General features: G+C 44.7%; 1 protein-coding gene across 3 annotated transcripts; it reads left to right on the top strand.

Moving 5' to 3' along the window:
• Nucleotides 1–2,263: 2,263 nt before the first annotated feature.
• man2a2 (mannosidase, alpha, class 2A, member 2) lies at nucleotides 2,264–16,042 on the top strand. Of its 3 annotated transcripts, XM_029256123.1 has the most exons (24): nucleotides 2,264–2,452; nucleotides 3,623–3,728; nucleotides 4,403–5,316; nucleotides 5,686–5,943; nucleotides 6,087–6,231; nucleotides 6,722–6,893; nucleotides 7,110–7,237; nucleotides 7,349–7,522; nucleotides 7,631–7,817; nucleotides 7,909–8,086; nucleotides 8,174–8,376; nucleotides 8,464–8,646; nucleotides 8,760–8,874; nucleotides 9,022–9,089; nucleotides 9,167–9,332; nucleotides 9,461–9,697; nucleotides 9,852–9,974; nucleotides 11,303–11,417; nucleotides 11,625–11,758; nucleotides 11,886–12,027; nucleotides 12,194–12,327; nucleotides 13,743–13,937; nucleotides 14,131–14,241; nucleotides 14,329–16,042. In XM_029256123.1, the coding sequence occupies exons 3-24, from the start codon at nucleotides 5,185–5,187 to the stop codon at nucleotides 14,479–14,481; spliced, it is 3,453 nt and encodes a 1,150-aa protein (XP_029111956.1). In that variant the 5' UTR covers nucleotides 2,264–2,452; nucleotides 3,623–3,728; nucleotides 4,403–5,184; the 3' UTR covers nucleotides 14,482–16,042. The 3 variants fall into 3 exon arrangements, with proteins under 3 accessions (XP_029111956.1, XP_018619199.1, XP_018619198.1); XM_018763683.2 differs by lacking the exon at nucleotides 3,623–3,728 and having other exon boundaries at nucleotides 5,707–5,943; XM_018763682.2 differs by lacking the exon at nucleotides 3,623–3,728.
• The last annotated feature ends 342 nt before the right edge of the window (nucleotides 16,043–16,384 follow it).

Genomic DNA, 16,384 nt, shown 5'->3' with positions numbered 1-16,384 from the left:
TTTAGATAAGTTCTTTCGTTGCTGTTCTTATAAACTTTTCTTAAAAGGACAAAAAGTTGTTGGGTATAAATTAATTTATACAATGACAAACAATAATAAACAGAAAGTAGTATGCACAAAGACAGAAAAACTTGTTAATTATTGATTATTGAGATATCATCTCAGTTTCGATTTCCTCTAAGACACTAAGTATTTTTAACATTTCATGATTCGATTCAAGTTAGGAGAGAACCAAAAAAGGACTCACTGAAACTGCAGACTTTGAGGGAGGGGAGGATCTTGGTAGCAAAGGCTCTTGTACTTAAACAGTTTTTTAAGTGTTATTTGAATTTCTAAAGACTTACATAATTCTCATATAAATGTGGAAGTTGAACTTTACATATACTTCAATGTCTAAATTCTGTCCTTTAAGAGTGAGAAATTTATAAATGCTCTAGTTTTGCATATACACATTTTTCAAGAGTCCTGTGTGAAATTTTCAGTTAGTTAACATTAGTCACTGAATTTGATAGTAAGACTGGCATGGCACTTAGGAAAGGCAGGGTTAGGGAAACAGTTCCTTAACTCTTCATCGCTAGTTTCAGGGCCCATCTGAGTGCTCCAGGTTTTGATATGGAGGGATTGAAGTTGTAGAAGTTTTGGGGATCCTTTTGCTGTAGTTATTTGGAGAGTCCCAAGGGACCCTGTGTTGAACTGGAGCTAAATTTTTGTTGCTATGGCAGTGCTGCTTCTGGGTACCATTAGGGAAGAGAGACTGGCCTACTGGGGCCAGGTGAAGCACTTTCTAAAAGCGGCTGCTATGGTGAACCCTCGAGCGTCAAGAAACCACAGGACATCCGCCACCATTAGGACCAGCACAAGAATCCCGTACAGCAGGACAGCCACCAGAGACAAAGACTTGCTGCTTGAGGAGAGAGCACAAGTACTGTCCAGACAGCTCATTACAGCACTTCTTTGTTCCTCATGATTCCTGTATTCCAGACTTTAACATTATCCACTAAAATATTTAGGTAACCTGTAACTCCAGGACTTGCCTTTAGCTTTAAATTTTATAAGCAGCAACTTGTTACATGAATATTACAAAGATACAGAATGGATAATAATACTTACAGATACTTGTCTTTGTGTGTGTGTGTGTATCTACATATATACATACAGTATATATAGTGTAATTTAGCTGTAGTGCAAGATTAAATGTTAATTGTGTGCAGTTAAATGTTTTTGTAAATAAGATATAACAAAATATAACAAACTCTCAAAGGCCCACAGTATTTTACAAAGTTAAAATCCTCTCTTGGATTGGGCTCAAACAATGGCATCTGTTTCATGAATAGACCGGACAGCTTGTTAATTAATTATTGAGATTTCATCTCAGCTTAGATTTCCTCTAGAACAGTAAGTATGTAGGGCACCATTTACAGAGCTGCTCTTATTTCCATCCCTGTTAACAATCAACAGCAGAAATGTTTGTTTCCAAGATCGTGTATCAGTACAATTTCTGCCTAAAGATCTGGTTGTTATTATTACTAACCTGTGAACAAACCTTGTGGAGTGATCCTCAAACATGGAATAATTCATGACCTTTTGGTATTGTGACTGGTTGCAGCAGTAGGAGAACTCAGGGAAATCTGAAAGGCGAGAGCAATAGAAGCTGGGGTGGTGACAGCTTTTGTGGTCCATGTAGCCCTCAGAGAGAATTGCAACACCTCCAGCAAAAAGAAAATCATTCAGACAGTGTAAGGGCAGTTCTCCATGTCACAACTCCACTCGGGGTCTCATTTTGATTAACATGCCTTTCCATTGAACATTTGCTCAAGAAAAAAATATCTATCAATTTATTATGAAGAAAATTAATTATTCTTACTTTTAAGATGCGTCACAAGCAAACACAGTTTGGAAAGCAGCAGTAACATTTTTAATTAATAGCAGAATTATTTTAATACAGTGAAATCCTAAATATAGAAAACATAAGTATAAATATCATTTAAAAGTTTATGAAAAGAAGAATTGTTACCACTCTGGCTCTTGTTTTCTTAAACCAGCTCTCTAACAAACAAGTGCTTGCTCCAGTGTGCGCAATAAGATTTACATTTACACGCACAGTATTTACCTGTATTTTAGAAGACGCTTTTCTCCAAAGCGACTCCAGTCCCACGAGCGGCAGTGTTGCGCTGAGTCCTCCAAACGTTCGCCTGGCGATGATCCACCACAGAAGAAGAGCGGGCTGGTGACGTGCTCGTTTGCCCCTCAGTATCCCACAAGGCCTTGCGCGCTACACCGGGACACCATCAGAGGGAATGGAATAACGTTATAACGGTACGGAGTGGAGTAGCGTAGTCTCCAGCATACTGTGAGTGGATGTTGTTACAGCATCCTGCAGCTACCGAATTCGCAAGTGTATGGCCGCCACCGAGCAAATAACATGCAACGAAATGTTCAGCCGCTGTTGCAGGTAAGTAGAAGGACAGGAGGCTGGAGGGACGTTATGCGCGAGCGAGGCGAGTCGGCTGGGGGACGCGGAGCCGAGGGGGGGATTAGCTAGCGCTAGTGGTGAGCGGGCTGCCACACGACACGGCCGGCGCACTTGCCGCACTTATTCAATAAGTTATTGGCGTTTAACGTGCCCCAGATCGGGAGGGGAGAAGGGAAGAGTGTCAGTCGGCAGTGTGCGAGAGTTGAGTGTCGAGTGTATGTTGACATTGGCCAATCAACGGGAAGAGCAGCCAGACTCGTGAGTCTGCAGGGCGGACAGGCAGGGCTGAGAGGAGCGCCGTCGTCGTCGTCGCAGGACAGAAACCGTGAATGAGCACGAGCAGCAAAAAGAACGGGCTCGGGGGATGGTGGATCATGGCAGCGGGCTGAGGTGGTGGAGAGGGAGCGGAGCACATGTTTGTACACCCTGGCTGGCGCCAGGACGAAGCCTCTGAGGACGGATGGAGTCAGGAGTCGGAGTGAGAGAGAGAGAGAGATGACTGCGAAACTACTGAAACTGCGGTACAAGAAGAAGAAGTACCGTTTTAATGTAAGAAATGACATGACTGAGTCCTTCATGCCTGGCCCGCGGCGAGCATCTGATCTGCTGGCGAAAAACAGTGTGCTGTAGGTGTGTGTTTGGCCTCATCTGCTGCTACACACACACACAGAGTCACACTGACACGTGTTTTATATTTGTAAGGGTATCGCTGTCTCAGCTGCGTGTAACTGCTGGTACCCAGTTGTTCACGGAAGGACAAATGTCACGTTTAAAGTCCTCCTAGTGGACGTGAGTAGCGCAGGTTAAGGGCTGTTTGCTGGTTCACATCCCACCCCCCAGTGCCCTTCGTTCAGGTACTAACCTTAGCTTCGACTGATACGGAGAGAACACTGCTCTATAAATTTGGTAAATTATTGTCAAGTCGGTTGTTTAACGTTGCAAGTCACCTTGGACGTAGGAGTGAGCTAAATAATAATAATTTCTTGGGTGGGACAAAGGGACAAGCTTGTGTGCCTTCCCTTCTGTACGTTCACAGTCGGCCGAAGAGATTCCGGGATCCTTGGCGACTGGCTGAGGTGCAGTGACTGTGTTGTGTGCGGCTCCGCTAACGAATGAAGACACGGGGAGCTCAGAATTATTTTTCCACAGGCTTTAGAGTTTGAAAAGGGGATTATCAACTGGAACAACTGTTCATGTCGAGATCGTCTGTATGAAGATTTAGGATCTGTAACTGGCGCTTAGAAATTCGTATATGGTGAGTGTACGGTGTTCTGCTGTTTTTAGTTTAGTCAGATTTCTTTTTTTTTTTTTTTTTTTTTTTCCCCTCCTCTGTAAAGGGTTGCCACAGATTTGGTCTGCCCTTCTTTAAAAAGAAGAGTCATCCTGTAAAGATGACCTAGCAGTTTTTTTTTTTTTTTTTTTTGTTTTGTTCCTGCCACTGGCTCATATTGTTCTAGTTGTTTGGCATAATCCACATGCGCACACACGCACTTTCTGAACCGCTTGCCCAATACAGGGTTGTGGGGAACCGGAGCCTAACCCGACAACTCAGGGCGTAAGGCTGGAGGGGGAGGGGACACACCCAGGACGGGACGCCAGTCCGTCGCAAGGCACCCCAAGCGGGACTCGAACCCCAGACCCACTAGAGAGCAGGACTGTGGTCCAACCCACTGTACTACTGCACCCCCCAGGCTTAATGCCCATTAAAACTGAAAGTAAAGTTTTGTTACATAAAGTACTAAATGACAGCTGCAGACTGAACCGATTCATTTTTTTCCTGCCACAGCAGGAATAATTCCTCTCCAGCTTGTGCTGAAGTCCTTCCACCGTGCACAGCCTGCCATTTGTCTTTGCGTGCTCATTTGTGTGTGTGTTTATGTCTGTGACTAAGAATTAAATATTTTTAAATGACCTTTCTTTCTTTTTCAGGGACGGATTCAGAATCGTGAGGATGAATATCCTATTCATAGCCATCTCATGTGACGAATATTCACCTTGACCTCAGACTGAGATGCATCTTGAGAACAGCAAAACCTCCAGTGAGAGGGAAGGAAGAGGATGCTTGCGGGATGCAGACACAGCAGAGCTCAGTAAAATCCAGCACATCTAATGGCTGGAGCCCCAACAACTGAGGAAGCTAAATAAAGGGCTGTCACTCAAAGGCGAATCATTTCACGTTCAGCCCCTGCGTCACCGTGCTCGCTACACTGTTAATGGCATTGTCTCAGCAGCCAGCTAAGCTGAAGGGAACTTTGTATGTGTTGAGGGATTATATCCAGACTCGTAGGTTGGATTGGTCCAGCTGAGACAAGAGGGAAACCCACACGATCTTGTGGGGACAATAGACTCCCTATCGGGGCCATTTTGCATGAAGACCATTTCTTTGCTAGCAGGTTCATTTGACTGCATGTAAGAACCACATTGAAGAGGGCATGCAGTGGCTGTGCTCTGGTTGCAGCTAACGGACAGCTTGCCAGTTTTTCTTGATAGTCTTCTTTTTAATTCCCCCAAAAAAAACTGGTGAAAGTTTGGAGGGCACCCACTATGGAAGGACATTGCTCTTTTTATAGGTTTGACTAAGAATACGTGTACCTTTACGGAATCACTGTTTTGTTACAAAAGGGGGGGGAAAGATTGCTGCCCCCCCAAAAAAAAAAACTTAGTGGGACGAGCAGTCAAGGGGTGCATGTCAGACACTGCTGAGCTGCAGAATGAAGCTGAAGAAGCAAGTTACCGTGTGTGGTGGTGCCATTTTCTGCGTGGCTGTCTTCTCACTCTATCTCATGCTGGATCGAGTCCAACATGACCCAGCCAGGCGCCAGAACGCTGGCAATTTCCCCAGGGTAAGAAGTCCGCACTGTCCCATGGCCTCAAATGTATACTGCCTTGAGAAGGCTTATAAATAAGTTTGTATTTGATGATGTGTAGTTCTAGGATGTTGCAGAGATACTATGTTCTGGTAACAGTAACTAAAGGCAAGAAATAAAATGTGAATATTCACGGGTATCTGATGACACCTTTTATAAGTGCTTTTATTGATTTAAGAATTTAATAGACCTGTTTGTAAAGCTGTTGACTGTTTCCACTACTTATTCTTGCAATTTAATTAGTTTGGTACGATAGTATGATAGAAGTTGAAGACACTCTTGGACAAAGTAGGTCCAGCTACTTAATATGAACTGTGAGCTTTGGTTGTGACTGTGTGGTTTCAGAGCCAGATCTCCGTGTTGCAGAACCGCATCGAGCAGCTCGAGCAGCTCCTGGAGGAGAACCACCAGATCATCAGCCACATTAAGGACTCTGTGCTGGAGCTGACTGACACGGGCGCTGTGGCTCCGAGTGGTCAGCTGCCCTTCCGCAGTGCTAACGGTTCCTGGGTGCTACCCTTTGATGGACGCCCCACCTTCCTTTCCGTCATGCCACAGGATTGCCAGTTTGCCCTGGGAAGGCGTAAGGACACTGAACTACAGGTGAGCTCATTATCTAGCATACAGATTCTTTCCGTGAAAGGGACAGCACAGGCCTTAGTTGTGTTAGTCTTCTTTCTACAATCATGGTTAATGTTTTTAAAAGCATGGCACTAATATGGAATTCTTGTGGTTCCAACACTTAGATGTTGGACGTGTACTCACTGTTGAACTTTGACAACGTGGATGGAGGAGTGTGGAAACAGGGCTTTGAGATCTCCTACGAGCCAAACGAGTGGGACAAGGAGCCGCTGCAGGTGTTTGTGGTGCCACACTCTCACAATGATCCAGGTTGGTGGTCTCGCATGGTCCCCCTTAAAATAAAACTGAGCAAAAAAATCCCTGAAATATGTGTCTCTTTGTGAAATTAAGCTTATTTTTCCAGCTACTTAGAGGTTCCATTCGTGTACATTTCACAACTTCAGACATCTTACGGAGTCCCAGTAAGCTGGAAAGAAGATGTCATTATGTCTGTACCTGGAGGTCTCCTCATTATGTTAATTTACTTACCTCTTATATTTATAAACACAGTGTAACTACATTAAGGATACCTGTCTTTTTCTCTGCACTCAGGTCTTTTTTCAGGGCTGAGTGACCCCAGTGCTTGCAACTTGGCACAGTGACTCACAGTTCACTTTGACTAATTCATATATCATTACAAAGCAGAATAATGTCCATGCCATATGTTACTGCTGTGGTGGGACAGCCATGACACTGATGAGTAGTGGTCCATTCAGAAGTCTCTGCTACCAGTACAGTCATAATCATTTTGTTCTTGCAGGATGGATTAAAACCTTTGACAAGTATTACAGTGACCAGACACAACACATCTTCAATAACATGTTGGTGAAGTTGGCTGAGGATCCCAGACGCAAGTTCATTTGGTCTGAGATTTCCTTTCTTGCCAAGTGGTGGGACAGTGTGGACACCCAGAAGCAAGAAACCATGCGCAAGTAAGATGCTTAATTTGCCTTGTAGTTCCTCAGAGAGACCACTTTCGACAGAGAAGCCTTTTGCCACTTTTCAGACTCCAGGCTGAGTATAGCTTTGAGTGGCAAAGTGGCACTCTGAGAATAGACTTGGCTTTTGTTAAGGCTTAGTTAGTAAGCAGTAGCTTTTTGTCACCTAAAGGTGCTACCTGCTTCAGTAAAGTCCCTTAATCTTTTTAGGCTAATCCTCAGCGGGCAGTTGGAAATTGTGACAGGAGGCTGGGTAATGACAGATGAGGCTAATGTTCATTACTTCGCCATGATTGACCAGCTTATCGAGGGTCACCAGTGGCTGGAGAAGAATATAGGTAGGAGGTATTTTTTGCTTTTAAGAAAAAAAAAAAAAAAAAAAAAACTCCTGCTTTTCTGGTGAATCCTTTGTTGAGGATAAATATTTGGAGCTGTATTTTGAGCTGCAGGAGTGACCCCCCGCTCTGGCTGGGCAGTTGACCCCTTTGGCCACAGTGCCACCATGCCCTACCTGCTGAAGAGGGCTAATCTGACCAGCATGCTTATTCAGAGAGTCCATTACTCCATCAAGAAACACCTTGCTTTCAGCCGCAACCTGGAGTTCATGTGGAGGCAGGCATGGGGTGAGCTCTCCTCTTTGCTCAGGGAGTTAACTTCAGTTTGCTCTAGTTGCAAATTGTCTAAGCTTGTTTGCATTCTTGGTTCTGTCATCCCATGTTGCCTGGCTGCAGATACTGATTCCAGCACAGATATCTTCTGCCACATGATGCCCTTCTACAGCTACGATGTCCCTCACACATGTGGGCCTGATCCCAAGATCTGCTGCCAGTTTGATTTTAAGAGGCTTCCCGGGGGCAGGGTGAATTGTCCCTGGAAAGTGCCGCCCCGGGCCGTTGTGGAAGCTAATGTGGCCGAGAGGTAAGACAAGCTCTCGAGGGATCTACTCTGCAAGCTGTGAAAGTATATTTTTAATTGCCTAGAAAGTGAGCATTCTCTTTTACAAATTCAGGGCAACCCTCCTTCTAGATCAATATCGGAAGAAGTCAAAGCTGTTCCGCAGCAAAGTGGTTTTGGTTCCTCTGGGGGATGATTTCCGTTACGATAAGGCTCTGGAGTGGGACCAGCAGTACCTCAACTACCAGAAGCTCTTTGATTACATGAATTCACACCCAGAGATGCACGTTCATGTAAGTTCTGCTTAAATTGGTGTATTTTATCTGCGTTGATGGCACATGGTTTTGCACATAAGCAGTTTTTTGTGGTTGGTTGTGCAGGCTCAGTTTGGGACTCTGACAGACTACTTCAATGCGATTTACAAAATGAACGGAGTGGCTCAAGGAGCAAGACCACCAGACTATCCTGTGTTGAGTGGAGATTTCTTTGCATATGCTGACCGAGAGGACCATTACTGGAGCGGGTATTACACCTCCCGGCCATTCTACAAGAACTTCGATCGTGTTCTGGAATCCCATCTGAGGTAAGTATGTGCTGATGCTTGCATGTCTCACAAGGAGCGAAAAATGGGGAGGAGCAACTGAAAGATGATCCTTCACATTTCCCACAGGGGTGCAGAGATCCTTTACAGCCTGGCCGTGGCTCACGCACGCCACCTGGGCATGGAAGGCCGCTACCCTGTCTCAGACTACACCTTCCTGACTGACGCTCGCCGCAGTGTCGGTCTCTTCCAGCACCACGATGCCATCACAGGCACAGCCAAAGAAGCTGTTGTAATCGACTATGGGACCAAGTAAAGAATAGTGCTGAAAATCCATCTCGTTTGTTTTAATTCCATGTTAATTTAGTTGTGTTGTATTTTGTCAAGGAGCTTTGATTGTTCCTCCTCCTCCTTCCTTACCCTAGGTTACTCCGATCCCTCATGGGTTTAAAGAAAGTGATTATCAACGCAGCACACTTTCTTATTCTGAAGAACAAGGATCTTTACCGCTTCTACCAGACAGAACCTTTCCTGGAGACGGTGAGCACATATAGTTCTGACAAACTTAGGAATTTGACCAAGAATGTACTTTGGGGTTTGATTGCTTTGCGATCCAGTAAGTTGTGAGGATGCCTTCTATAGCCTGTAGTGTTGAATCGTTCAGTTTCTTTCTGTTTTTGATTGAAGGATGACAGGCGTGCAACACAAGACTCCCTGCCCCAGCGCACACTGATTGAACTGGACCCCTCTCCCAGGTAGGCACCTCATAGCCTTTCTCATCAACACATCTGTACAGACGAAGTTCTGGCCAACAACCTATGTTCCTTTGCAGGTACTTGGTGTTGTTTAACCCGGTCGAGCAGGAGCGCCTGTGTGTGGTCACGGTTTTGGTGAACACAGCACGAGTTCGTGTGCTGACGGAAGATGGGCAGACCCTCCCGGCACAGTTAAGTGCCCAATGGACCTCACCCAGTGAGATGAGCCCCGATGGATACCAGGTACGTGTGTAAATGCATGAGGTATAACAGATGGATACTGTTATCAGTATCAAGGGAGAGCATACCGGGTTGTATGTTTGTCCTCACTGAACAAAAGAGAAATCCTTGTCGACTGTTTCTCTTCACAGGTCTCCTTCATGGCTCGCCTTCCAGCTCTGGGCTTGGCTGTGTTCCACCTCTACGACTCCTTTGACTCGCCCCTGACTTTGCGTTCTGATGCTGCCCTTCGGCTGAACGGGCGAGGGCTAACCGTGCGAGGAGTGGACCCTCTGCCGCTGCGGACACTTGCTGCCGACGAGCGCCGCTTCTACATCCATAGCCAGTCCCTCACATTGGGCTTCTCGGGAACCACAGGCCTGTTGGAGGTGAGGGGCACGTTGATATAGATGGTTACAGAAAGCACATTGATTGGTTTTGACTGCTTTCCAAGATACCGATTAAAACGTTTTTTTTCCCCCAGATTAAAAAAAGAAAAAAAAAAATTGAATGTCAAGAGAACATGTTGCATCTTTTTTGTAGAGCATCCGCCGCAAGGATGACCCACAGGAGGTGAGGGTGCAAATGGAAATGCTAATCTATGGCACACGACCTTCCAAGGACAAGAGCGGAGCCTACCTCTTCCTCCCAGATGGAAAAGCCAAAGTATGTTCTCTTCTTCAGTGATGGTTTCAGTGGTGTTATTGTATATATTGTTATACTGTGTTCCTCCAAAGTGATATGCAACTCCTAGTAAACAAGTGTATTTCACCAACAGAAATAAGATGCAGACATGTGATTTAAGTAGTCAGTTAGTCTAATACCACCATTTAACCAGCATACATTACATGAATAGCTGCTTATGGAATTGGTAGAGAGGACTTTTTTTTTTTTTTTTTCCCCCTCTCTCTAAACCAATAATGTAGTGCAAGTTTGTGACATGCAGATTTTTTTGAGACACTTCTTGAAAATTGAGAAGGATTCAGCAGTTCTGCGGGCATAGAAATGAGAGCCTTCAGGCTTTTGTTTTTGGACCTTGTATGCATGGGACCACCAAGCTGACAGAGTACGTGGAGTCTAGCAGACTGACAGATCATGCAGGTATTGGGGAGCAGAATCTTTGATGGTGTTATAGGCTGTAACCAGAATTTGAACTTGATACAGGCAGATAGAGGCAGCCAATAGAGAAAGACAAAGAGGTGGGATACATGGGAATGCTGTGGCAGGTCGAAGACTATTTGTGCAGCTGTGTTCGGTAGTAGCTGGAGAGGTTTGATGGAAGAGACCTGGTGGCCAGATAGGAAAGTTGCAGTAGTCCAGAGAGGATGTCACCATGGCCAGGACTAGAAGTTGAGTTTGTTGTGCAATAAAGATAGACCCTGCATATCATCTGCAAGTCTGGATTATGGCTTCAGTATGTTAAGAGAGATAGAGATGTGAGTTTATTGTTCTGCCAGTCTCATAGTTGATAAAGCAGGTCAAATGAGCGGATTGTCTAGTTTAGCAAGCTCTTAACAGGTACAGGAGAGCTAGGAGGTGAAGGATCTCAGGTTTGTAGAGGTTGAGTTGTAGATGGTGATCAATCACTAGAGATATACAAGAGAGAAGCAGCAATTTGTGAGGATGTGTCTGTAGCTGTGGGAGGAAAAGAGAAAAAGAGCTGAGCATCATCACCATGGCAGTACTAAGAGAATCTGTGAGAGGCAATGACATAACCAAGGGAAGGTGTACACTGAGAAGAGTAGGGGACCCAGCACTGAGCCCTGCAGAACCCCAGTTGAGAGAGGCTTAGGGAAAGACAAGGAGCCTTATCAAACCACTTAGTAAGATCTACCTGATGGGTAAAACTTAAACCATTTTAATGCTATTCCTTTGATGGCAAGATGTCTAAGAGTGCAAAAGTTTAACAGTATGCTTTCAGTCTCTGCCCACTGGTCACAGACCACACAGTGACTTTTTTTCTGTGGTCACACTTTACCTCCCCTTTCTTGCAGCCATACACTCAGAAGGAGCGGCCTGTAGTGCGTGTGGTTGAGGGCCCCCTCTTTTCTGAAGTTGTGTCACACTACCAGCACTTCCAGCTCACTGTTCGCATTAACAATGTTCCAGGTATTTACCACAGACACATTCACTGTATGCACCACAAACACGGTAAGTGCCTACTGCTCTCAAGGTTGCTGTAGTATCTTTGAACAAAGACTGAAGGAAAATTACCCAGTTTATAAATCAGCAACACTTCTGGTCACTTTGAGTAAAATATTTATTTCACATAGAGTGGACTCCAGTACAGTGCATCTTTGTGCTGTGTTCCACCAGGGGTGGATGGCCTCTCTCTGGACATCACCACCTTGGTGGACATCAGAGATCAGGCCAATAAAGAGCTTGCCATGCGATTGGTCACTGACATCCAGAGCAAGGATACCTTCTTCACAGACCTTAATGGCTTCCAGGTGACTGAAGTGGGCAGACTTGTTGATGATTTGCCTCATAGATTTGATGATTTGCCTTATAGATGGTACTCAGCATCTTTAAATGTAAATCTGCGTTCTTAGTTGATCTTTCTGATTGTTTGCAAAGATTCAACCACGACGCTACTTCAAGAAGCTCCCGCTCCAGGCAAACTTCTACCCCATGCCCACCATGGCTTACATCCAGGACACCCAGTACCGCCTCACCCTGCACACAGCTCAGGCCCTAGGAGTGGCGAGCCTGGATAGTGGTCAGACTCCCAGGCTTTTCTCTAGTCTTCTGAATCCTTCATACTTAAAATGTATATGTTCTGAGCATGATGTTCCTGTCAGCTTTGTAGTCTGAAGATTCTTTGTATGGAAAGTCCTATGAATTCGCAAGACTTGCTTTACTCGACACCTGTTTTCCCACTTCAGGCCAGTTGGAGGTCATCCTAGACAGGCGTCTGATGCAGGACGACAACCGTGGACTGGGACAGGGGCTGAAGGACAACAAGAGAACTGCCAACAAATTCCGCATCCTACTGGAGAGAAGAGCAGGCGCCAGCAAGGTACCAAAGGAAGAGCCTCTGTACACTGCATACAAGTGCTTGTTTGAGGGCTTAACCTGAGAGCTGAATGGAAAACAATCGTTATTGTTGGACCTTTATGGTTTCAGTGAATTAGATTTTCTGTTCAGATGACTGTGAGTAGAACATAGTTTCATTAAACTTTTTGAGACAGTGTGTATTACTGTTTGTGAAGAGCTGTTGTATTAGAGGAAAACTGTTTACAAGTAACCTGAGCTGCAGTTAATTTGTACCCATAATATCTCAGTCTGTGTTCACTTTCAAGCTTTTGAAAAATTTTGATTGTATCATGTCAGAGAATGGGTTAGTAACAAAACTGTTGGTCTCGTAGTCTTTGGAATGGCCATTATTCGTTGCACCATTGGTAAAAGGACAATAAGGTATCACACCAAGTTCCTATGTTAATTTAATTAGATTGGCTCAAATAGCTTTCTTGAAGATTAAATTGTCACTAATGGAAAAAGGGGGATTAAATAAAATTAGCTTTTTAGAATGAAAACCTAAGTTATCAGAGGGCTCACAAATAGCTCATCCAGTAAAGGACTTCCTGCAGTCCAGATGTCTGGGGTTGTGTGGCAGTGAAGCATAATTTGTGTAGTTCAGTTAGAAAGAGCAGGGTTTCTTAACTGGCTGCTGATTTTTTTCCGACTTTCTACAGTGAATCACCAGCCCTTTGGCCGCTGTGTGTATATCTCGTGACTGACAAGTTGGCTTTCAACCGGCAGGGTGTGAATTAGCAGTGCAGGCGGCCTGTAATGAGTGGGTTTGAAACCTGATAGCATCCTTTAACTTCCTGCTTGAAAACTGTCATCTTGTCATATGTTCATTAACCCCTTCCTTCTCCCTTTTTGTCATTTACTTCCTTTCCTTCCCTCCATTTTAACACACAGCATGCAGGCTTTTTTGCCACAGTATCTTTCCTGTTTCATTCTCTCATCTCATACATCTTTGGAGGTGGAGCGCAAGAGGTAACGTTGTTAGGTGATACAGGCAGTTGTTTAAGCTCCTCCCACCTGTGTGCTTTAGATGTAGGTGCTGTTTTGTAGTAGCCCTTTGCCTTTAGCCTCAGTTCCACTGTATCTCTGGGGTGTAGCAGTGATTCCAAGCAGCTCAGACATTAACCAGTCAATCCTAAGATTCAGTAGCTCAAAGGAAAATTGTTTTGCACCATGGGTTACAATTGTAAATACGTGTATTTTATTGTAACTGATAGGTACAGTGTTTATGTCTATGTTTCCATGTAATACTTTAAAAATATGATTCCATGGTGCTATGATGAAGGAAGTCCCAGGTTTGGTTAATGTCTGTTGGGCTCAGTGTGAAGGTGAGTCTTGCAAAGGGAGCAGCTCCCCCTTTTGACTGTGAGCTCATTTAGTACCTGCTTCCTTCTGCAACAGGCACTGGACAGTGGTCCTATCAGCTTCCCTTCACTTCTCAGCCATATGACTTCAGCCATCCTGAACCATGAGGTCTTGGCCCTGCCGGTGGTGCCGAAGAAGCGGGGGGTGCCACCCCTTCGCACATTCAGCCCTTTGTCGGCTGCGCTGCCCTGCGACATTCACCTGCTTAACCTGCGCAGCATACAGGGCCAGGTACTTCCAGCATTCTGACACCAACATACATAATGCCGGTTTGTCTTTGTTTCGTAGCTCTGCTGTCAGAATGTATAGATTTCAACCAACTGTAAGTGTAGTAAGTCTCCTCTTAGAATATAGTACATGTGTCCCAGCTTCACACTTTTTTGATATGCCCCCCTCAGTGCACCCTCTGTGTGCTTTCCAACAGCAGGAGCATGTCCCGTCGCCCTACACTGCGCTCATCCTGCATCGCAAAGGTCTGGACTGCAGTTTGGAAGCCCAGAACCCTGGCTTCAACTGCAGCACCACGCAGGGCAGGGTGAGTCACAGCATGGTGAGCAGCCTCAGCACTGTTGCGAGGTCTTACAGTACCTGTCACTGACACACTCTGCACCTCTCTGTACAGCTGGCCATTGCAGGATTACTCCAGAGCCTGGATGTGCATCTGCTCCAGCCCATGTCCCTGTCCCTCATGTTCTCCAGCACACCCCTAACCAACACTTCTGTCATCCACCTGGACCCCATGGAGATCTCTACCTTCAGGATCAAACTGCGCTAGCTGGCGTTCGCTCACCACGTGGCTGGAACTCTATCCACTGTGTGCAACCTGTGCACAGCGGGAGCTGGCCCAGCCCTCAGACTGGAAGAACAATCACCTCTTGTGTGTGCACGTGTGTGTGTACACGTGTGTGTATGTATATAAATAGAAATATATGTATGTATGCGTGTGTGTGTGTATATATATATATATATGCGCACACACACAAACATACAGGCGTATTGACGAACTCTCAATGAGTCTGAGCTACAGGACAGCCTTGTTTACAAGATGTGGGCATGAGGAGCTGACACTAACTGTGGATGTGGAAGCAACAGAGATCCCAGAGAGGGTTGTGCTCATGAACGATACCATTAGTCTCAACCCGTGGGGGTCTTGCTGTGAGCCAGGAGCAGCTGCAGGAAATGCTCAAGCCATCGTCTTTGCCTTTTCTTGGTGGGGGAACTAGAGTGTTTGCTCTTATCAGTGAAGGATATAACCGTTATTTAGCAAATGAGCTTTAAGGTTGATTTTTCAGAGCCTGTTATGTGGTGGACTTTGTCTGCCCTGTATTAATACAGTGCAGGGAATAGATACTGGAAAATTATTTTAAAAATGAATGAATAGTGCACCTTTAACATCAATGCCATTATAGGCTCTGCTGTAGTTACTCTGGCCAGTAATCATAAATTTAATCAATTTATGCAAATGGTGAATACTGAAAAGGAGATTATTGAAGAATCAACATAGGATTTTACTGACTTTTTTTATTTTTTTTAATTTTTAAAAACTGATTGTGATTTGTTCATTGTAGGGAGTGGTATGGTAAGTAATTTGACATTTTCTGGTATCACTGACCTTCCAAAGCTAATGCCTGATCTTTTTTTTTCCCCTCTTTTTCTTGATGATCCTTTCAAACCATAATAGATGACCTTGCAGCCTACCGCCTCAAACATTTTTTAATCTTGTGAATTGATTCAAACAATGCACAAGTCCACCGAGGCCCTATTATACTGTCTTTTCTAGTTGAGTCAATGGTGCATAATCAACAATGAAATATTAATTTATTACTTGAGGTTCTCATACATCTGTGTTCTAGTGTTTGTGTGCCATGGCCAGGAAAATGACATTGTGTACTATACTGTATGCAGTAGAACATAATACCTCATATTTGAAATATGAAAACTTGGCATGTATTCGATGTGAAAACTTCTGTGAAGATGGGACAGAAGGTGTGTGGGCAAGGCAGTTGAGTAGTGCTGCACTACGGTCGTCTTGGAGCCCAGACCAACCCTGCCTGTGGGGCAAAGAGTGCCACCCCCACCCGCCCCAGTCACACCTGTGTTCCTCTGCTCTCGCTCCCGGTACAACACACTTTGTAGAGAAATGTCTTTTGTATATTGTTTTTGTTGTCGCTCTAGGTTTTTGCTAAATGAAATGAGAAAAAGTTAAAAACACCCCCACCCTCCCTTTGTGTTCCTCTTTATTGCTGGTGGTGTTTATTAAAAAGAGAAAATGCATATAATATGTAAAATTAAGCAAATCTGCAGGAGTTGGCATTGAATAAAATTAAAACAAAACAGTTCAGTAGTACTGTGGTTTTTCCACAGGTATTCTGTGACACGCTGCGGAACCAGAGGACCAAAAGGCTGCTCTTTGCTTACAAACCTGCTGTTTTAAACATCTGGCCATTATTTCCCATCATGTATCAGGTGTTGGCAGTATCGCGGTTAGTCTTAGTTGTACAGCTCCAAGGTTTGCATTTTTAACATGACACGTAATAGTGATGAACGCAAAATCGCTCGCCACCCCACATTCATCAGACAACATTGTACAAATAGAGTAATCACTCTGACCTCTAGTGGCCTTTGGCATCATGTACAATTCCCAACCTCACCCTAAGCCAGCACAGCTGCCACATGTG

The sequence above is a fragment of the Scleropages formosus genome, chromosome 11 (assembly GCF_900964775.1).
Source record: "Scleropages formosus chromosome 11, fSclFor1.1, whole genome shotgun sequence".
NCBI classification, from domain to species: Eukaryota; Metazoa; Chordata; class Actinopteri; order Osteoglossiformes; family Osteoglossidae; genus Scleropages; species Scleropages formosus.
The sequence above is the reverse complement of the archived record's forward strand: the minus strand, read 5'-3'. Positions and strand labels throughout refer to the sequence as shown.